The sequence below is a fragment of the Hyperolius riggenbachi genome, chromosome 7, assembly GCF_040937935.1.
Source record: "Hyperolius riggenbachi isolate aHypRig1 chromosome 7, aHypRig1.pri, whole genome shotgun sequence".
Lineage (NCBI taxonomy): Eukaryota > Metazoa > Chordata > Amphibia > Anura > Hyperoliidae > Hyperolius > Hyperolius riggenbachi.
This window is the reverse complement of record NC_090652.1, coordinates 251,969,306-251,992,502: the sequence shown is the minus strand read 5'-3', so window position 1 is coordinate 251,992,502 and position 23,197 is coordinate 251,969,306. Positions and strand designations below refer to the sequence as shown.

Below are 23,197 nucleotides of genomic sequence, written 5' to 3'. Positions count from 1 at the left end.
TTAAAGAATAAAGATGCCAGCCTATGCGTTTCTCTCACTTCAAGGCTTTAAAGGAACATTCCAAAGCTATCTTCTTATGGCCGTGAAGGACGGGATTGAAAATTATAGCATTGCACTCATAATGTGCAACTCGAGGCAGACGGCGATCTGCAAAGTTAGGCTTGGGACCCACTAGAAGCGCTTTTCTAAGCATTTTTGATTTGAAAAGCTCTTGCTAATGTAATGCGGTGTGTGGCCCAGTGCACACCAAAAAGCTCTAGCAGATCTGCTATAGCTAGAGGTTTTTGAAGCAGATTTACAGAGCGATTCTAGGCATGTTTAGAGAGGTCTTCTAAACATACCTAGCGTTTTTGGGAGTGTTTTTTGTGTAGCAGATATCAGATATTGTTACAGTAAAGCTGTTACTGAACAGCTACTGTAACAAAAATGCCTGAAAAACCGCTCTGATCTAGTGTTTTCCAGAGCGTTTTGAGCTTTTCCTATACTTTACATTGAGGCAGAAACTCTTCTGCAAACCGCAAAAGTGCTGCAGGAGCCACGTTTGCGGTTTGCTAAAAACTTCAAACCGCTGGTGTGCACCATCCCATTGAGATACATTAGCCAAGCGTTTTCACAAGCTGCAGCGTTTTTGAAATCGCTACCAAAAACGCTTGGTGTGCACTGGGCGTGTGTGTGTGTGTTCCCTCTTGAGGGATGTGATTTTCCAAAATCCCATATAACATTGCATTAGCAAGCGCTTTACAAATCCCAAGCGTAGAAAACCACTTGTAGCGGGTCCCACGCCTTAAAGAGACTCTGAAGCCAGTTTCAAAACGGCTTTTTACCTTATATATATCTGAGGCATGTTTGCCCCTGCTAAAGCGCCGCTATCCCGCTGCAGAATGAGTGGTCTTTACCCCACAAATTCCCCCTGCAAAATCCACAACTTTCTTGGTCGTGGATTTTGCTGCTGGAGGAGGCAGAGCTTTCGGCTGTAGCCCTACCTCCATGCGCGTCTATCAGCCGGTGGATCTCCGCCTCTCCCTCTCAGTGAAGGAAGACTGATAGGGACGGGGGAGAGGCAGAGATACGCGCTGATAGACGCGAGTAGAGGCAGAGCTGCTGCTGAAAGCTCTGCCTCTACAGGAAGCGCTCCCCGAGTGTGCCCCAGGGGATTTAGGGGGTAAAGACCCCTCGTTCTGCTGCGGGATAGCGGCGTTTTATCAGGGGCAAACGTGCCTCAGATAAATATAAGATAAAAAGCCGTTTTTAATCTGGCTTCAGAGTCTCTTTAAAGAAAATTAAAGAAAATTACATAAAGTTGCTTATTCCTTTACAATATTAATTTATACATTATTTAGTCAGTGTTTGCCCATTGTAAATTCTGTCCTTGCCCTGATTTGCTTTCTGAAATTAATCACTGGCGGCAACCTCTTAAGTACTGTAAGGTGATCTCCTCGGAATGTTTGTTTACTAAGAGTTCTAAAGCCAGTAGAAAAAATCTGGTCTTCCAGAACGCTGGGGGGGGGGGGGGGGGGGGGGGGGGGAATTCCACATAATAGCCTAGACTAAGTCTCAGTGTGGGCTACTTGCCAAAATCCTGAATATTTGTTACCATTCCTCTTTAAGTTGTTTTTGTGTTTCTAACCTCAGTAATTTGGAATTTAGTTAAGGAACTCTTGTGATAAAGTTCTGCCTTGCAGACTAGGTAGGGAGGTGACCTTTCTGTTTCATGCTAGTTCTGCTGATAGCAGAGTCACATACTTGGATATTGGATAATGAATATACATCATTGCAAGCCAGTATCATTCTCTAGTAATATAGGAAATAGTCAGGCCACCTATTTGTATATGCAAGTAGATGGGACCATGTAACTCACAAGACAGGATGATCAAAATGATTAGTCCTTTGGTAGAGACAAGATAGTCTACTATATACAGCTTTGTTTTTGGAAGGTAATTTACATTTAATTAGTTAAAAAATGAATCCCTTCATTTTATCTCTATTATTGACAAAGATTAACAGCAAAGTTTATTTAGAGAAAAACTCAGACCAAGAATTGAACTTTATCCCAATCAGTAGCCGATACTCCCTTTTACATGAGAAATCTATTCCTTTTCACAAACAGACCATCAGGGGGCGCTGTATGACTGATATTGTGGTGAAACCCCTCCCACAAGAAGCTCTGAGTACCGAGGTACTTCTGGCAGTTTCCTGTCTCTGAACCCTGTTATATTGTGGGAAATAGCTGTTTACAGCCGTTTCCAACTGCCAAAACAGCAAGCAGCAGCTACATCACTTGCCAGCAGTAAAAATGTCACCATGTAATAAATGTCAGAATATAAATCAGGGATTTAAAATATTTTACAATGGGCAAACACTGACTAAATCATTTATACACAATTATTGTAAAAATGAAGCACTTTTTTAATTACATTATTTTCACTGGAGTTCCTCTTTAGCCACTTGATGACCCACCCTTTACCCCCCCTTAAGGACCAGCGCTGTTTTTAGTGATCTGTGCTGGGGGGGCTCTGCAGGGTGCAGGCAGAGCGACCAGATTGCCCCCCTTCCCCCCCCCCCCCCTATGGGGATGATGTGCAGGGGGGGTCTGATCGCTCCTGCCTGCCTGAGGTTTGCAGAGGCGGCACCTCAAAGCCCCCCTCCGCAGCGAAATTCCCCCTCCCTCTTCTACCTTTCCCCCCTGGTGATCCGGGCTGCACAGGACGCTATCCGTCCTGTGCAGCCAGTGACAGGCTGTCCCCTGTCACATGGCGGCGATCCCCGGCTGCTGAATGGCCGGGGATCGCCGATCTGCCTTACGACACTGCTGCTCTGCAGCGCCGTACAATGTAAACAAAGGAGACATATGTCTCCTACGTTTACATTTAGTCTGCGAGCCGCAATCAGCGGCTCGCAGGCTATTCACGGAGACCCGCTCCGTGATCTAACAGGAAACGGCCGCTCGCATGAGCGGCCTTTCCTGATTAATTAGGGAGGCACCTGGCGACGCAGATCTGCATCACTGGTCCTCCAGCTACCACTTTGCCGCCGCACGGTATGAGTGTGCGGTCGGCAAGTGGTTAAAGTGGAACAAAACTCAGAACTTCCTCTCAGCTCTAAAAGATTAGCTACAGCATGATAACCTTTATAAAAAACAAAAAACCCTTAATTACAAAATATGGAAAACCTTAAAAAAAAAACCTGAAGTTTTATTTAGTTTCACGTCTGTAGAAGGCACTGAAAGGGTGTTTATTATATGAGTAATGAAGATGCAGAGTCGGCACTACTGCTCCTAGTGCATTTATTCCCAGTGGGTATACATCAGATGGCGTGCAGTGTACAAAAATATTTTTTCACATACCGTGCATTTGAAGGCTAAAGGTGGAGAGCTGATGGTGGGCGCTAGGTGCAGGAGTAGCCTGACGGCCGTTTCGCGCTGTCCTAGCGCTTCTACGGAGGCTGCATAGACGGGGCTGGCTGACCGGGTAGAAATATCCTCTGCTCGGGCGTTCGGCGCGTTTCCGCCTTGTAGTACCGCCCCTCTTCGTCCCCTTCATCCAATCATATGCTGGAGCGCATCTGCGCTTCATGATCGGCATCATGGGGAGGAAGAACTAAACTACGGGTGCCGCTATACACCATACTATATTAGATGGGTATATGAGCTATTGCTCTCTAGGGCATTAGTAGACAATTTGGCGCCATCATGTGGCCAAAGACTAAACTGCTCTAACTACATGTACAAAATTACGAGTGGTACACCCCACATACTGAATTCAGCAAGTCATACATGAGATCATATATAGTGTACTTGGTATTGCAAGTAACATAATCCTTAAAGGGAAGGTTCAGGGACTATCTAAAAAAAATAAAAATCCATTTCCACTTACCTGGGGCTTCCTCCAGCCCGTGGCAGGCAGGAGGTGCCCTCGGCGCCGCTCCGCAGGCTCCCGGTGGTCTCCGGTGGCCGACCCGACCTGGCCAGGCCGGGCCTCTTCTGCGCTCCATGGTGCGTTCCACGCCGGCGCGCTGACGTCATCGGACGTCCTCCGGGTTGTACTGCGCAGGCTCAGAACTACTGAGCCTGCGCAGTACAGCCCGGAGGACGTCCGATGACGTCAGCGCGCCGGCGTGGAACGCACCATGGAGCGCAGAAGAGGCCCGACCTGGCCGCCGGCCTGGCCAGGTCGGGTCGGCCACCGGAGACCACCGGGAGCCTGCGGAGCGGCGCCGAGGGCACCTCCTGCCTGCCACGGGCTGGAGGAAGCCCCAGGTAAGTGGAAATGGATTTTTATTTTTTTTAGATAGTCCCTGAACCTTCCCTTTAAGGATTATGTTACTTGCAATACCAAGTACACTATATATGATCTCATGTATGACTTGCTGAATTCAGTATGTGGGGTGTACCACTCGTAATTTAAGGGCACGCAATAACTGGAATACTTTTCGGAAGTCAGCCGTTTCTAAGCATTTCAAAAGTGTACACAAAGGGGATTTATCCTCTTTTAGTTTCCAAGGGGTTGAGAGAGTATTTTATCCAAAGAGATGGGGAGATATGCAGAGGTTGCTTCTCAAACGTGAAGTCTATTGGATTCACATGTTGGGAACCCGTACCCCTGAGGGCCTAAATATACGTTGGGATTTGAACCTTGTATATCAGTATTGAATTTTTCCCTCCTTATATTCTTTCCTCTATTGCGTATTTTCTGCAACAATCTATATACAGTTAGTGACCTTTTTATATCGCTCCTTTTTAAAATATGTATTGATGATATGACATTGATGTTTTTATACATTTATTAACTGTTTTATATGCAATTTAATATGAGTGTATGTAATGTTTCTTTAAGAGTTGGCTGTTTGAGGTGTAGGGTGGAGTCTCTATGGCTGATATTGTGGTGAAACCCCTTTCACAGTGTGATGCCATGACCAAGATCCTGACAGTTTGCTTTCTGTGAACCTCATTGCATTGTGAGAAATAATGACTTTTTCCTACTGCCAAGCAAGCAATATCTTACTCTGTGCATAGAACATTCTGTACAGATCACCTGGCAGGGTTAAAGATGTCACCATCAGTGCTACCTTTCAGAATGTAAATCAGGGAGAGGCAAGATTTTACAGTGGGCAAACACTCACTAAATAATCTACAAATGAATATTGTAAAAAATAAGCAATTTTACCAGTATTTTCACTACAGTTCTTCTTTGATTCATGGAACAAATAATTGGGGAATTCTGATTGACTGTTAGCAGCAATAAAATATTTTCTTCTGATAAAGAAATATGGTCTGGTGTTGTTTTTCATAAAAAGGCCTAACCCAATTTGTTTGCAACAAAAGCCTTACCTCGCGCCTTAAATATGCTATCTTGTTTTGAGGGTCTGGTGTGACCCCTCATAGCAGTCGCCTTGATTAACATCTGCTTATACAGGAGAGCCGAACCACATGTGGCTCTGAGATGTTCAACGGCGAAAAACTGATCAGGGAAGACTCGAAGGGATCACTTTGTGTCACTTGCTGTTTGCAGTTTCCATTTCACAGACGATTAATCTTTTTGTGAATAAAGGCCACAGAAACAAAGCGCATCGGGCTTTTCCCGCAGTTACTACTCCTGAATGCACACTAGCCTGCTAACTAGAAGGCCTCTAGGTTTCCTGCCGAGAGAGATGTTCCAAGCCTGAATGCAGCTGGTTAGGGGTCAGCGGAGCAAGCCACTTGCCATTGTGTAATGGAGGCTTTGGCATGGCTCACTTTTCGCAGGCTGGGTGGCGGAACGGGGGCAGGGAAACAATTTTTGGCCAGAAAAAAAAAAGGAATATAAAAGGGGATGTTTGGCACAGCAGACTTCATTTCACCGGGCTCTCTGTGCCAATAATCATCTCTGTATCTGTTTCTTTGGCTTCTGAATCACGGTTTCTTTTCATTATTCCCATATTCCCCTCACAGGCCGTGTTAATAATTGTTTGTTTATTGCATGCAGCGCTGTGTGAGGGTTCTGCGGCCTGCATAGCCTCTGCACCATTTCATGTGGTACAATGCCACATTATTGTCGGTTTAGGCCCTGTGGTTGTACCACTAACACGTTTAGCAGAGACATAACACATCTTTAAGAGAATCCATGGTTCTGTTTTGTTTTCCTGTTAAAGCATTATAAACACCTTGCTCCAGGAAAAAAATAAAAATAACAAAATAGGCAGCAGTCTCTCATATAGAGAGTAAAAATAGCCACTCCCTGTTCACATTTAATTGTCCAAGACAGATTTATGCTTCGAAGTGGGATAAAATATTTTCGTGTAGGCATTAACTTTTTCAGGTGGCAGGTTTGGATAACGAAGCTAAAAAAAGATTAAATTCATTCTCCCTGTTCTGTGCATAGTGCTGATATCACCAGCAATATGGTCTAATGCAGGCAGCTGTTAAAGGATACCCCAACTGAAATGTGACATAATGAGATAGACATGGGTATGTACAGTGCCTAGCACACAAATAACTATGCTGTGTTCCTTTTTTTCTTTCTCTGCCTGAAATAGGTAAATATCAGGTATGTAAGTGGCTGACTCAGTCCTGACTCAGACAGGAAGTGACTACAGTGTGACCCTCACTGATAAGAAATTCCCCCTTTTTTATCTCTTTCTTGCTCTCAGAAGCCATTTTCTGCTAGGAAAGTGTTTTATAGTTGGAATTTCTTATCAGTGAAGGTCACACTGTAGTCACTTCCTGTCTGAGTCAGGACTGAGTCAGCCACTTACATACCTGATATTTACCTCTTTCAGGCAGAGAAAGAAAAAAAGGAACACAGCATAGTTATTTGTGTGCTAGGCACTGTACATACCCATGTCTATCTCATTATGCCACATGTCAGTTGTGGTATCCTTTAAGGAACTACAAGTCCCCCAATGCATTGCAGGAGTCTGACAGCCACAGTCATGACTCATAAAGGCCAATGCATTGTGGGACTTGTAGTTCCCTAACAGCTGGAGGGTCGAGTTTGCCCATGCCTGGTCTAATGTATCGAAATCAGCTGTGGTATGAGGCAGCAGTGCATATTCACATCAACTCTTTACACATTTGACACAGTACATACAATACAGATGTAGTATGTGGAGAAACAAAACAAAAAAAAGATAATACCGGAACAAAGGGAAGCCAGTCTTATGTAGCATTTAGGGTTTTGGATTGGTATCAAAAAGTTGCAGTTAATGGGTACCCACTCTTTCCTGGTTGCCCAACATGCAACCAGTATTGAAGCATAAGGAAAAGTACCATCCCCACTCTGCCTTTGTTGACGCAAGTGTGGTTGCTTTTCCAAGAAAAAATACATTTTTGAATCTTAAAAAAAATTAGGCTTGCCTTCAATGATAACGACTATTCAATACTTTAAGTCAGTTTATTATGAGGACAAACAAAGTGTTTCGTGGTCTGGAGCCTCTTCTTCAGGTAAATATGCCTTGCTAACAGCAGTTTGGAGCTTGGAAGGTGCTCCAAGCATATTTACCTGAAGAAGTGGCTCCAGGTTATTACGCATGCCATTTATACAAAACAAATGGGCTAAAAGAGAACAGGGGAGATATAGGGGAGCAACAGCTTCAAGCCCAGCTATATAGCTTCAATGGAATTCACACAAGTAAAACTATGCTTATCCCCATAGGTACTTTAAATACTACTGAACTACTGGAGATGACCAAAAATATGGTTGCAGCATGTATGCAGACTGAAATTGGACCAATCCTAATCAGTTGCATCTGTATTTGATTTTTTTTCAGTCTGCATATACACTCCAGCTAAATTTGCCTGACTTCAGAAAAAAAGGCATTTTAATGATTATCCCTGTTGAATAAGTGTCGTTTGTCTAAATATTGGCTGCCCTCTGAAATTGGTTTAGAAGCAATGTCGTATGATGCACATGATGTTTCATTTTTGTTCAGGGCTGGTGCAAAATGAAATGGAACCCTGGACAAAAGTTAACATGACCCCCCCCCCCCCCCCCCCCCGACACTCCTATGTAGTGGTATTAAAGAGGAACTCCAGTGAAAATAATGTAATAAAGTGCTTCGTTTTTACAATAATTATGTATAAATGATTTAGTCAGTGTTTGCCCATTGTAAGATCTTTCCCTGATTTACATTCTGACATTTATCACATGGTGACAATTTTACTGCTGGCAGATGATGTCACTGGAAGGGATGCTGCTTGCTTTTTTGACGGTTAGGAACAGCTGTGGTTTCCCACAATGCAACAAGGCACCCACAGTGTGATGTCAGTACCTCAGTGCTGTGAGGCGCTGGCATCACACTGTGGGAGGGGTTTCACCACAATATCAGCCATACGGATCCCCCTGATGATCCGTTTGAGAAAAGAAATAGATTTCTCATTATCAACTACTAATTGGGATGAAGTTCAATTCTTGGTTACAGTTTCTCTTTAAGTGGCCCTTGTTCCCCGAACTTCCATGTAGCAACATTAGCTGGCCTTTGTCCACTCCCCAGAAAGCAGCATAAAGTTGTCTGTGTCCCCTACCTTTGCATGTAGCAGCATTGGGTTGCCTTTGTCTCCCCTCTACCCCCAGATAGCAGCTTTAGGAGTCTCCAACATGCCCCGGCCGCTTTCCCTCTACATGTTAGATTCACCCCCCCCACACACACACACACACACACACACACACACACACACACACACTCTCGGAGCCCATGGATGTTAATACATTACCTGCCTGTTTCCCCCGAATGTCAGTTGTACTTCTGCATTGGTGCGCCGTGTGGCTGCCGGCATTATAACATGTAGGGTGCATGTGTGACGTCACACGGCACACATGTCCCATATGCTATATACTGGTAGTTAGGTGGGACGTGAATGCGGAAGTACGGCAGAAACTCTGTAGACAGGTTAAAGTGTACCAGAGACGACCTGCAAGAGAAAATGTATACATACCTGGGGCTTCCTCCAGCCCCATGCGGGATGATCAGTCCCGCGGCGTCCTTCTCTGCTGCCTCCATTTTCCTCTACGAGGCCCGGTAAGTGAGTCAGTTTGCGCAGTCCGGCCAAGCGTGCTCCCTCGTCGCACTCACATTACTAGGAGTGCGATGGGGCGGGCGTGCGCAGCCGTGCCACGCATGCACACTGAGCCCTGACTCGCTTACTTTCCAGGAGTAATAGCTGAGAATGGAAGCAGTGGAGGACGCCGAGGGACTGATCAGCTCGCATGGGGCTGGAGGAAGCCCCAGGTATGTATACGTTTACACAGGTCGTTTCTGGTTTTCTTTAAGTATTTATTTGCAAAGGCACAGGAACATCTAACATTTAGGGATCCAGCGGCCAGGGTCCTGTCGCAATATCACACACCGTTACCACCGCTCACCTGATGGACCACGTTGGCCCATTTCCCAGCATGTCGGATCAATACATTTAACCAATTTTGGACCAAAATCAGTTGAATCGTAGATCTGGCATGCTTGTTGTAGCACCTATTTTCATCTGATTTGATAATCAAATCAGATGGATGATTGGCCCCAAAATCCTTAAAGGATACCTGAGGTGACATAATGAGATGGACGTGTGTATGTACAGTGCCAAGGACACTAATAAAATATGCTGTGTTCCTTTTTTTTCTTTCTCTGCTTCAAAGAGTTAAAGGAGTTATCAGGCTAAAATTAACAAAATAAGCGCTACTTACCCGGGGCTTACTCCAGCCCCAAGCTCCCAGCATGTCCCTCGCCGTAGCTCTGCGCGCAGCCGTTCGCTGCAGCTCCGTCTCGGTCCACGGCAATGATGTGAGGCCAACCTCCAGTTCGGCCTGTACTGTGCCTGCACGAGCGGCACTGTCAATCACCACCACGTGGAGCGGACTGCGCAGGCACAGTAGTTCTGCGCCTGCGCAGTCTGCTCCGGTCCACGTGGCGGAGATTGACAGCGCCGCTCGCGCAGGCGCAGTACAGGCCGACCTGGAGGTCGGCTTGACGTCATCACCGGGGACCGGGAGGGAGCTGCGGCGAGGGACATGCTTGGGGCTGGAGTAAGCCCCGGGTAAGTAGCGCTTATTTTGTTAATTTTAGCCTGATAACTCCTTTAAACATAAGGTATGTAAGTGGCAGTTCCTATCTGAGTCAGGACTGGGTCAGACTACAGCGTTACCCTCACTGATAAGAAATTACAACTATAAAACCTTTTCCTAGCAGAAAATGGCTTCTGAGAGCAAGAAAGAGATAAAAAGGGTCAAAAATTCATAGATTTTTAGCTCTGACATACTTCAATGAATGTGGCTTTGAGCAAAAACAATAATACAATAAAAACCTAAAAAGTAAATTTAAATATAAACTAAAACTGTGTGATATCTTAAGTCATTTTTAGGGGGAGGAAGATAGATACAATTGTTTATTTCATTTGTTTATTTTCACCTCAGGTGTCCTTTAACAAAATATACACAAGATACAAAAAACAAGAGAAGAGAACTCTGCCTTTTGGAGAGTACAGTCTAGCCTGAAAAACAATACTTTGTTAAGCATATCAAGCATATCTTGGAAATACGGTAATGGTTTATATAATAAAATCGTGGACTGAGAGTACGGTAACTTAATTTAAGAGCACTTTGCAATACTGTACTAAAAAACATTTTTGTGAAATTTTAACTTGATATACAAGCAACGTTTTGATTAAAAAGCAAGGGAAAAAAAAGTGTACATGCGTCGCCTCATCACAACTGAGCCCGATGGTTCTCCTTTGGCGCTGCAGGATTGTACTTAAAGCGGAATATAACCCTGCATTTCAACTTTGCTCTAAAACATAATTTACAGCATATTATATGCAACCAGCATTTTTTTTTTTTTACTAGACCAGCATTGGAAGGGTTACACAGTGCTTTAAAGTTCCTGGAGATTTCTGCAGACACATCCGAAGCTTACATAGATACATTTTGTTTACATAAATGTATCTAAGTGTTGAATGTGACTCATCTCTCTGACTGAGAAGGAGTTGGAGGACAGCCAAAGAGTGTGTAACATTTATCAATAGATACATCTAACTAAATAGAATGTAACAATCTGAATTTCTGCATATCTCTCCACGGAACTTGAAACCATTGTGTTTAACCCTTCCAATGCTGGTCTAGTAAAAAAAAATGCTGGTTGCATATAATATGCTGTAAATAATGTTTTAGAGCAAAGTTGAAATGCAGGGTTATATTCCGCTTTAATTTGAGTGTAGAGACTTTGCAAAGTCACATTTCCATGAAATCCCCTAAATAAGGCAAAAGCAAATGTCAATGGATAAGTTCCTTGTTAAATCCACACACACAAAAAGATGGGGTGAGCAAAAAGATGACAATGATGGTGAAAGTTTTGTTTACATTTTTGTTTTATACTACTTTCCTAGAACTGTTTTTGGATTGTGGAACGGATCAACCGAGTTTCCATTCATCCTTATGGAGAAATTCTCTTTGCTAAAAGAGTGCTTTGGATTACAAGCATGTTTTCAGAGCTAATTATGCTTGCAAACCAGGATTCCACTGTATTTGGAAATTGTGTGTTTAATGCCATGCTAAGTAACAGCCTTTCTTGTATTTTAATAACATGATGGTTTTCTCGCCTTGTTAATTTTTCTTTAGGACATAATGTGCAAAGTCAAATCCTGGGTTTTAGAAGAAAAGAATCATATCCGATACTACCACGAATGGAATGACAAGGAGGTGAGGTTTGTTGGTGTATGAAGTCTTTGTCAAACAACTGTTTCCTTCTGATACTCAGAAATGGTTGTTTCTCATTCTCCTTTTCAGCATGTACAAGGAAACAAAAAAGGGGACACCGGAGCCCAATATAGTGTATTAGGTTATATTGCAAATCTGTTGTTGAGCGTGCAAACATTTATGGTTATACTCATAAACAAGGTCCACAACGAAGGCAACCTCTGTTCAGGCAGGTGGGGAGAATTAAAACCCAACCCCACTCGAGTTAAGAAGTCGCTCTCAGCAGACAGGAAATTTCTAAAGAGGATAATTAATATACTGTGTGCTATTCAGATTGCCAGATTTATACGGTTATCCCTTTTGTGATAGGTACTTTCAATTGTTTGCTGATGTCACCAGAGATCTCCAACTGAAAGTTATGGCCACTTTATTTATAAAGTGGTAATTATCCTCACAGTTGCATACCTAGGGAATTTGACACCCAGTGTTGGGTAATAAATGACACGCCCCCCCCCCCACCTCCCAAAAAAAGGAAAGAAGTGAGTGCTGCTCGCAAAGCATGCCACTGCAGGTAATGCTAGGGTTAGGTGCCCCCAGTATAGATGACCTGGTATAGGTGCCCCCAGTATAGGTTAGCCAGGTATAGGTGCCCCCAGTATAGGTAGCCTAGTATAGTTGCCCCCAGTATAGGTAGCCTGGAATACTGGAGAGAGAGTATGTGACATCATCGCTGCCGAATAGCACCGCTGCCACTATTCCACCATCCCAAGCTGGGCGCCCACTCCTCACTACATCTGGCTCAGTGTGGCAGCTCCCAGCATGCAACACAGGAGGAGGTCGGAATTTATCAGGAACGGACGTGACGGAGGCAGGGCCAACCGGTGGTCTAAGCAATGCAGGAGGAGGCGGAGCAGATACTGTGCTGGCTGCGGTTAACTGTAGCTCAGCAGCTGCATAATTCATTGTACTTCTGTCTGCTCTCTGCAGGTCCAGGACAGCTATATAATGTACTGGGCTGATTTGTATTGACACCCCTCTCCTGGCTGTCACCTGGAGTGCCACCCCTCTGTTTCCCAATTAACAGTGCGCTACTGCACCCTCATTGCCACTGTATAGAACCCCAAATAACGTTTGCCAGCTTTGAAGGTGGTGAACATTAGGAGTGGCAATGGATTACACTGATGTTTGTTTTAAACTCACTGTTAACCAGTTGACTACAGATCTTCACCTTAAAGGATACCTGACCCAAAGCAAAGCTACCTAAGGTCAGCACAGAGGTAGGTAAGGTAAGCTGGATCAGTCCCGGTATCCTCAGGTGACCTCTAACCTGGACATACTGCACCAGTATGTCTGTTCTGCTCCCCTATGGCCACACGGTGATGTCACAGGACAGGAGCGCGCTCGCTCCCCCCGCTCCTATGTCCCGATGGCGGGATGCAGGAGCTGAGGGGAGCGAGCACGCTCCCCTCCTGTGACCTCAACGTGCGGCCACAGGGGAGCAGAACGGACATACTGCGCATGCAGTCGCCGGAGGATACAGGAGACAGATCCTAGGAGAACAGAGAGTGACGGAAGGAACGGGAAATGCATAAGTATTTTCTTATGCCCCCCCATGCACCTTCACTTTTTTTACCAGCCTAAGGAAAACCCTGATAATTCCACATGAGGAGATGGATCAGTCCAAAACCTGTCAGATCTGTCAAATTTGAACTACTTGCTGTAAGTGAATGCAACATAGGAAAAAAGTTATTGCGTATTTTATTTTGGATCAAATGTACATTTTGTATGAAAATATGAATTTTAAATTTTAAAAGTGGTCGTTTAATATACAAGACCTACTTCCAACGTGGGAGGGCGTAAATCCTTGGTGATGGTCATGTACTGTAGGGTTTAATTTTTGATGGCCGTATTTAGTAAAAATTCATTTATTCTGACTGCTGTGCCTGTTTTTTTTGTAGTAGAGAAAGCAGTGCTATGATCCAATAACATATATATGTAATATTGTTATCTTTATTCTGGTCATAATGCTCCTTTTTTCTTCTGTCTCATCCAGATCGACGTGCTAAACAAATACTTATTCCTGACCTCCAAGCCGATGATCTATCTAGTCAACCTATCTGAGAAAGACTACATCCGCAAGAAAAACAAGTGGTGAGTGGCTGCCGGCCGGTACATTCGTGTGAGGAAATCATACACAGACAATGTTTCCAAAGAGTGAAAGGACCAGGTAACAGATAATGTACCTGGCTATTAGTCTGTCTCCCCAGCGCCAGATTGAACTAATACAACTAGTTTTCACCGCTCTGCCCGGGCCTGTACTTTAGGGGTATTAAAACGCTGACAGTGATGGAAATACCCAGTGACTGCTGTTTTAAATGCTGCCATTTATCACTTTTTTTTTATTGAGACACATTCAGAGGCGCTATATAAGCTCAAAACATAAATGCAGCTTTTAAGAACCATTTCTGGGGAGGGGGTTCTGCTATTAAATCAGCATAGAGGGCCTCACCAGGTACCTCTTGATCTGGCATTTATTGTGGACCACAGTAGATGTGTGCTGCTCTCAGCACATTGTTCACCGCCAGACAGTCAGTAAAAAAGAATGCTATGCACTTTTACATGTAATTTGTATTATTAAAGGGCTCAGCATGGCTATCATATTTGAGCAGGAGAGACCAGGAAATCTGAGGCTTGTTGAGCGGTAGACTGAAGCTTCTATAGGAAAAGTGGAAGTATTTGCACAAAGCAGCCAATCGAATTTCAACTATAAGTCTTGTAGGGAAAGTTTTGATGATATTGTCACCTTCTCTGCTTTTTTGTCTGCTTCGCTTGTCTGAAAGTCAAATGTAAAAACCACTTAAAGGCTAACCACACTTATAACTGAAATACAGTCACTGTTATGTCTGATATTGGTGCAGCAGAAAGTAAATGGCAGTCTCTGTTTGTGAGTTCAGTGTTATTTCTCTACTTAAAGGATACCATAGTCCTGATGAAAATTTAAAAACGGGGGGAGCAGGCATATGTAGTGGGCTCTCTTCATGCCCACCGCTCCCCCGTTCTTCTCTTCCCCCCCCCTCTGTTATGGTGCAACAACCCCCCAAGGCTTCTTCCTGGTCGCAAGGGTAATAGAAGACTGCGCAGGCACCACCCAGCGAGGAGCGTCCTTGATCGCGTGGCCGAGAGGAGCGCTCTGTGCATGCGCACTACGCAGTTGTGATGTAGTGTGCATGAGCACAGCGCTCTCGGCCGCAGGGGCGTGCTATCGAAGGATGCTCAGTGCCTGCACAATCCTCACCAACCCTCCCGACCAGGAAGTAGCTTTGGGGGGGGGGGGGGGGTCACTACATAATAACGGAGGAGGATGGAGGAGAACGGGTGTAGCAGTGGGCATGAGGAGAGCCTCTTACACATACCTGCTCCCCCCGTTTTTACATTTTCATCAGGACTAAGGTAACCTTTAAAACAGAAGTTATTTGCGATAATTCCATTGAGGGCCCTTTTCCACTAGCAATCTCTAGCGTTCGCGCTAAACGCTAGCGATTGCTGAATCACAAGTGCAGGAAACTTCCCGGCGATTGCGTTCATGATTTTGCTATGCAATGCACTGCATAGCAAAATCGCGGCAAAGATCGCTCCGCGGTGCGATCGCGTTTGGGTCAAAAACGAATCGCGGTAATGGAAATTACCTACCGCGATTCCTATGTTAAAAAGCAAACCGTAGCGATTTCAAAATCACTAGCGGTTTGCGATTCAGCATCGCAAACGCCGCTAGTGGAAAAGGGCCCTTAAAGCTTTATTAAAGGGATTGTTTTAAACATAGCAAAATTAAGCACGCTAAAGCATCCAGTACTTGACGAATACTTGAACATCATAACTAAAATATCAACCAAGTTCAATACTTTTACAGAACGTATTAGTACGTATTAGATTCGTACAGCTATATTTTGTTTATCATAACAAGTGAATCTAGTTGCAAATAGTAAATTGTAGAGCGGGGAAGAGGTAGAGTAGTCATACGAAGAGATAAGAATAAGAAGAAGGAAGAAAAGAAAGGGGGAGGGGGCAAGAGAGAGAAAGGTAAGAAAGGGGGGGAGGGGAATGAGTGTCCTCGTTATGTGAAGATGTGGTATACCTCATAGCCAGTTAGTAGGAAGAAAAGAACTTCAAGCAGTTAGGGTTCCGTATTCGTCTGAATACTTAAAGGGGCACTATGGCGAAAAATTGTTAAATTTAAAATAAGTGCAAAAAGACAAATAATCAGTACGTTTCTTCCAGAGTAAAATGAGCCATAAATCACTTTTCTCCTATGTTGCTGTCACTTACAGTAGGTAGTAGAAGTGACAGGTTTTGGACTAGTCCGTCTCTTCATAGGGGATTCTCAGCAAGGCTTTTATTCTTTATAAATATTTTCCCTAAAAAGGATTTAAACAATGATGCTGGCTGGCTTCCCTACTCCCTACACAGTTTTCTGGCAGTTGGACAGAGCAACTGTCATTCAGTAAGTGCTTTTGAAAATAAATAAATACCGGAGAATCCCCTATGAAGAGATGGACTAGTCCAAAACCTGTCAGTAATGCCAGATTTCTACTACCTACTGTAAGTGACAGCAACATAGGAGAAAAGTAATTTATGGCTCATTTTACTCTGGAAAAAAACTACTTCTTATTTGTTTATGTTTGCACATTTTAAAATTTTTCGCCGTAGTGCCCCTTTAAACATTTCCCAATTTGCCCAGGTGTATGTAAACTGTTCTGTCCTATCTTGTGACAGGAGAATGATTTCTTCCATTTGGGCTATTTTGTCTAATCTATGCAGCCTCTGGGTTGTATGAGACTCCTGTTTTTTCCATAGAAAAAGTATTGTTGCGCGAGCAGCATTAACTAGATGGATGAGAATGGACTTTTGTAGGATTTTAAGGGGAAAGGGCCTGAGTGTAGCAAAAAGAATTGAGGTGTCATGGGAACCTTCTCAGAGGAGATTTTTTTTCTGTCCATTTGCGAACTTGTTTCCAAAAGGTTTAGAGGCTAGAACAGTGCCAAAAGATATGTAATAGGTTGGCTCCTGGGGAGCCGCATCTCCAGCAGACATCTTGTACCCCTGGGGCGTATCTAGCTAATATAGCTGGGGTCCTATACCATTGTGTGAGAATTTTATATCCCTGTTCCTGGGTGGTAATATTTAAAGGGAACCAGAGACGAAGCACCCTTGTGTATTTTACCATATATATCCGTAAGAACATTAGAGAAAACACTTACCATGCTCTCTGTTTCATCCTCACTGCTCAGTCTGCTTGTTATCAGCTGTGATAAGAATCCCGGACTGAGCATTCAGTCTGGCTTTGCAGAGAGTAATTATAGCTGAGTCATTATAGCAGAGCCACAAGGGGGCAGGCTTGGGCTTGAAAAGACACCAGAGAAGACAGACTCGGCTATAATCTTTCCTTAGCAAAGCTAGACTGAGTGCTCAGTCGGGGATTCTTATCAGAAGTGATAACAGTCAGATTAAACAGAGAACAATGAAACAAAGAGCAGATTAGGTGTTTACTGTCATGTTCCCACTGATTTATAAGGTAAAATACAAGAGGGTGCTTCATCTCTGGTTCTCTTTAAAGATCCCTTGTGGTTTAGCACCCAAATATTCTGCCACTGATCATCTGTGAATGATCGTCCTCGGGAGGATTCCCATTTAGCTTTATTTGCGATAATTCAGCTTTAACTGAGCAACTATGGTTACCCACAATGCATCACTACTAAATATGCAAATTACAGTGGAGGAAATAATTATTTGACCCCTCACTGATTTTGTAAGTTTGTCCAATGACATAGAAATGAAAAGTCTCAGAACAGTATCTTTTCAATGGTAGGTTTATTTTAACAGTGGCAGATAGCACATCAAAAGGAAAATCGAAAAAATAACCTTAAATAAAAGATAGCAACTGATTTGCATTTCATTGAGTGAAATAAGTTTTTGAACCCTCTAACAATAAAAGACTTAATACTTATTGGAAAAACCCTTGTTTGCAAGCACAGAGGTCAAACGTTTCTTGTAATTGATGACCAAGTTTTCACACATTTTAGGAGGAATGTTGGTCCACTCCTCTTTGCAGATCATCTCTAAATCCCTAAGGTTTCGAGGCTGTCTCTGTGCAACTCTGAGCTTGAGCTCCCTCCATAGGTTTTCTATTGGATTAAGGTCCGGAGACTGACTAGGCCACTCCATGACCTTAATGTGCTTCTTCTTGAGCCACTCCTTTGTTGCCTTTGCTGTATGTTTTGGGTCATTGTCGTGCTGGAACACCCATCCACGACCCATTTTCAGTTTCCTGGCAGAGGGAAGGAGGTTGTCGTTCAGGATTTCACGATACATGGCTCCGTCCATTTTCCCGTTAATGCGAATAAGTTGTCCTGTGCCCTTAGCAGAAAAACACCCCCAAAGCAAAATGTTTCCACCCCCATGCTTGACGGTGGGGACGGTGTTTTGAGGGTCATAGGGCAGCATTTTTCTTCCTCCAAACACAGCGAGTTGAGTTAATGCCAAAGAGCTCTATTTTGGTCTCATCAGACCACAGCACCTTCTCCCAGTCACTCACAGAATCATTCAGGTGTTCATTGGCAAACTTCAGACGGGCCTGCACATGTGCCTTCTTGAGCAGGGGGACCTTGCGAGCCCTGCAGGATTTTAATCCATTGCGGTGTAATGTGTTTCCAATGGTTTTCTTGGTGACTGTGGTCCCTGCTAATTTGAGGTCATTCACTAACTCCTCCCGTGTAGTTCTAGGATGCCTTTTCACCTTTCTCAGAACCATTGACACCCCACGAGGTGAGATCTTGCGTGGAGCCCCAGAGCGAAGTCGATTGATGGTCATTTTGTGTTCCTTACATTTTCGAACAATCGCACCAACAGTTGTCACCTTCTCTCCCAGCTTCTTGCTAATGGTTTTGTAGCCCATTCCAGCCTTGTGCAGGTCTACAATTTTGTCTCTGACATCCTTGGACAGCTCTTTGGTCTTTCCCATGTTGGAGAGTTTGGAGTCTGCTTGATTGATTGATTCTGTGGACAGGTGTCTTTTATACAGGTGACTAGTTAAGACAGGTGTCCTTAATGAGGGTGACTAATTGAGTAGAAGTGTCTAACCACTCTGTGGGAGCCAGAACTCTTAATGGTTGGTAGGGGTTCAAAAACTTATTTCACTCAATGAAATGCAAATCAGTTGCTATCTTTTATTTAAGGTTATTTTTTCGATTTTCCTTTTGATGTGCTATCTGCCACTGTTAAAATAAACCTACCATCGGAATGATACTGTTCTGAGACTTTTCATTTCTTTGTCATTGGACAAACTTACAAAATCAGTGAGGGGTCAAATAATTATTTCCTCCACTGTATCTCTTTATAACCCTGAAGACAGGCTTACATCCAGAACCGCTGTTATAGCTTATACATTTCACCATTATAGGCTTGCTATACACCAGAGGTTCTGGATGTACATATGTATACATGCATATGTATATATATATATATATATATATATATATTATTAAACCTTATCTTAATTAAAGATTCTATTTTTTTTTAACTATAATGAAGTAGATTATGTTATACTTCAGAGGAAATGCAATTGCTTTAATTGTTTTAGTAGCTATTCTCTATAAAGCAACCCCACTTTCATGTTTACTGGCCCTTTACAAGCATTAGCTATTTTTAACTTACTTGAAACCATCATTAGGTATAAAGGGGGGGGGGGGCCTTAGTTATAAAGCTTCCTTGTCTATTTACAGGTATTTAGGACATCTGCTTTCAAGCAGTATACTGGGGTGATTATGACTTATTGCGGTCTATCCTACTGTAGACTTTGCTTTTATTGCCTATGGTGATGAGACAGGACAGGCCCTGGATACAGAATAACTGTGAATTTGGACTGTACAGAGAGCGTATTCATCCTTGCATTCAGAGGGTTAACATTGCAGCTCAGTGCAGCCGTTTGGCCACAAATGTCAGATTCCTTGCAGCACATAAAACTGTACGCTTGTAGCCAAAAGTATAATTATCTGTGCAGATAGACCAGCAGGCTTAATGATTTCTATTGAATCCATTCAACCCTGTAAGATCTTATTGGCACAGCAGCCTTCAGGATGAAAACGCTAAACTTCACTGCTAGATAAAACAGCGTGCGTATAAATATCGGTTACTTTAAATGTGCGCTTTATAATCCCACATAGAGGAATTGTTACAGATTTACAGCCCAATGACAGACACAGTTCTAAATAGTATGGTCAGTGAGTAAGATCAAAAGCGGCTGGCACAGTGGATACGGGTCTTATGGAGGGTTTTCACTCTGAGGTATTGGGGTACAGGGTATTGGGTATTGCCTCTTGCGTGCACGGAGCCTCAGAGGAAGCTCGTTGGAGCGAAACGGTCGTCAGGCAGGCCGCTGCCACCCCCACATTGCCCCACAGCCAGGACTTCAACAGGGTATGTCAGCTATGCTTACTTCTTTATAAAAAACATGTATGTTTTATGGATGAAGATTGAAACTGACTAAAACCACAATAAAGAAAAGCCTTGGAGCAGTGCAGGATTGCCTTTCTTCTCTTGTTTATCAACAGTTCTAAATAGACCATGTGGTAGCTTACTAAGCAGAATATCCATGAATCTTTTATTTTAATTTGTACAATTTCAACACACTTTTTTTTTTTTGGAGGAGGGGAATTTGAGGCTCTTAGATCTGATGATAAATCTGATCTGATGATACATCTGATCTGATAAGCGTTCATGTGATTTTGAAAAGGTGGGAAAAAATATACTATATAGCAGTGATGGCTAACTTTGGCACACCAGCTGTGGTGAAACTACAAGTCCCATGAGGCATTGCAATACTCTGACAGCTCTAAGCATAACTCGGGGAGGCAAAGGCATGATGGGATTTGTAGTTTTGTCACAGCTGGAGTGCCAAGGTTAGCCATCACTGACATATAGATTCTATAAACAAATATTCCAGTGCTGTTTTAAGTGATCTGTATGTGTTTTAGCTAATAAATGTTATTACCACTCTGACCTGAAACTCCTCAGTAGCTAAAGTGCTAAACATCGGGGCATTCCGATGTATTCCTCCCTGCTGTAATCTATGGTAAAGGTGGCCATACACTGGCAGATGGCCAACAGATTTAATGAACAGATACAGATTCATCTCCAAATCTATTAAAAATCTATGGAGCTGCTGTGCAGGGTGGACTGCTGAGCCCCTAGGTCTACCCCATCTAATGTGTTCCTGGGGCCGGTGCAGTACTGCAGCGCAGTACACACTCACCTCTCCACTGGCGCCCCCTCTGCGTCCTCTCTCCAGCCCCACCAGTGAGCCTGTACCCCAGTGACCCACCGCATGTATAGTCGTGTAACATACATGCCGTCAGATCACTGGATACAGGCGTCCCGGCGGGGATGGAGGGAGGGCACAGGAGGGGCGTGCTGGCAGACAGATGTATGTGCGCTCCACTACAACACTCTTCATGGGCCAGAGGGAGCACATTGTAGATTGGAAGGGGATCCTGTCCATCGGTAATCCTAAAATCTACCACACCTGACCAACCCTTTCGAGCAAGATCATTCTGTCTAGAGCGATCAACTGTATAGAACAATTTTGGGCAGAATTCGATCAAAATTACGATCGGGGGACCATGTTGCTGCATCAGTCTTTGACTGATTCTAAAATAATTATGGAAAAATTTTAAAATTGACCAAGTGTATGGGCACCTGTATGCTGGGTACACACAATGTCATTTTCCATCAGATTGACATGTCGAATCGATAATTTCTGACATTTCTGATCTACTCCCGATCATTAACAGGATCAATTTTCAGATCACTACTGCACAAAATCGATCCCGTTATCGGTCGGTGTTGGAAATTACATGTTGTGTACCTGTTGCTCAGCTAATAGATGGCAGTAAAACAATTAGTTGATAAAAAAAAAACAATACCTCTATAACGCCTACTTCACTATATAGGTCTGAATTAGAAACCTGGAGAATAGCTTCTTTCCTGTTCTGTACATAAAGACTCACACACGCCTAACTAAAGTCTGCTGATAACTGCTGCCTCTGCTGATAATCAGGTGTGTGTACACAGGCTTGTGACCCCCTAGCCCCAACTCACAAGTGATCTTCCTGGCAGATCGACTCACCCCTAGCGACGGCTGATCCAATTGTTCACGTCGCTCCCACGCTTGCAGCGTGACGTACCACATGCACCCCTCCATTGTCCCTCCATCTCCTTGCATAGCAACACAGTGTGCTGTCAGCTACACAGCTGACGTGTCTGTGCAGCTCGGCCCAGCGATGTCGCTCAAGGGGATTGGGTCCTGATCCCTGTACGCACCTTAAAGGCGTCAAAGTGGATCCGAGATAAACTTTTACTCATTGCATAATTGTGTTCCTTACATATAGTTTATAGGGCATTCCTCAAGCCAAATACTTTTTTTTGTTTTGTTTTAATACTCTAATTCCCTATAAACTAAACAAGCGTCGCCCACAGCTTTTTCAGAGTGCCTTGGCACTCTCAGCCTTAGTAGCAAGGGCTTATGGGAGCTCAGTCTGAGCAGGAGGAGGCTACTAGCCAGAGATTTCAGAGGCAGAGAGGAGGAGGAGATGGGACTGAATTTGCCACAGGCTGAGGGCTGGAGATGCTATCAGCTTACCTGTGTGTAATGTGACAAACAAAACATGGCTGCTGTCGTATCACAGGAATAAATCATCATAAACTGTTGAAGCTGTTTGCAGCTAGATTTGCTGTGTAAACTATCTAAACTTTAGATAAGATATATAGACAAGTTACTTGTTATAGTTAGTTTTTCATCTCGGATCCGCTTTAATATGTCTTCTGTTTACTTATGGAAAACATGGTCTGTTCCAAGCCCCTCCCAGGTGTAGTCAGTGGAGAGCTGAAAGGGAATGGGAATTGCGCACCCTGACTGGAAGGCTGCTCTCTGACTGAAAAAAAGGATGTAGCAACGCATACTGAAATTCTGCTTATTTTATGCCAGTATAAAGTTAACCTTAAATTTGCGATAGTGTCCCTTTAAAGGATCTGCTGTCCTAAAGCTACATACCACAGGACTTTTATTAAGGCCTTGTGGAGTGCATGTGTCCATGGTCCACTGTCACTGGAACAGGATATCAACCTTCCGATACCCCTACTGGTTTTTGCTTTTACAATACCAGTGATGATGTCACAGACTTTTTTTTGCTTTCTGAAATGCTTTGAACAAACAGAAGATAACTTCTAATGTTTCCACTTGAAATAGATTTTGAGGAGCCGTTGCTCAGAATTAATCTTTTTGTCTGGGGTGGGGGGTTGCAACATGTAAACCCTTTTCCAACCTTTAAATCTGGTTAAACTATAAAGTTACTTAAATCAATGCAAATCCCAAGCTAAGTATCTGAATTTACTTCAAATCCACTGGCGGTATTTCCATCTCACTGTAATTCGTTAACTCTAGTTAGTTGCACCTGGTTTCAATTCGCTGTGAGGAAAAAAATTGCATTTCCGTC

At 43.6% G+C, this 23,197-nt stretch overlaps 1 protein-coding gene across 2 annotated transcripts in view; it reads left to right on the top strand.

Annotated features, from left to right (window-relative positions):
• OLA1 (Obg like ATPase 1) overlaps positions 1-23,197 on the top strand; it is a 245,751-nt gene that overhangs the window by 124,137 nt on the left and 98,417 nt on the right. For both annotated transcript variants that reach the window (XM_068247033.1, XM_068247032.1), the window contains exons 6-7: positions 11,577-11,657; positions 13,708-13,805. In XM_068247033.1, the coding sequence (XP_068103134.1) occupies positions 11,577-11,657; positions 13,708-13,805 (179 nt within the window). The remainder of the gene's footprint in view (positions 1-11,576; positions 11,658-13,707; positions 13,806-23,197) is intronic.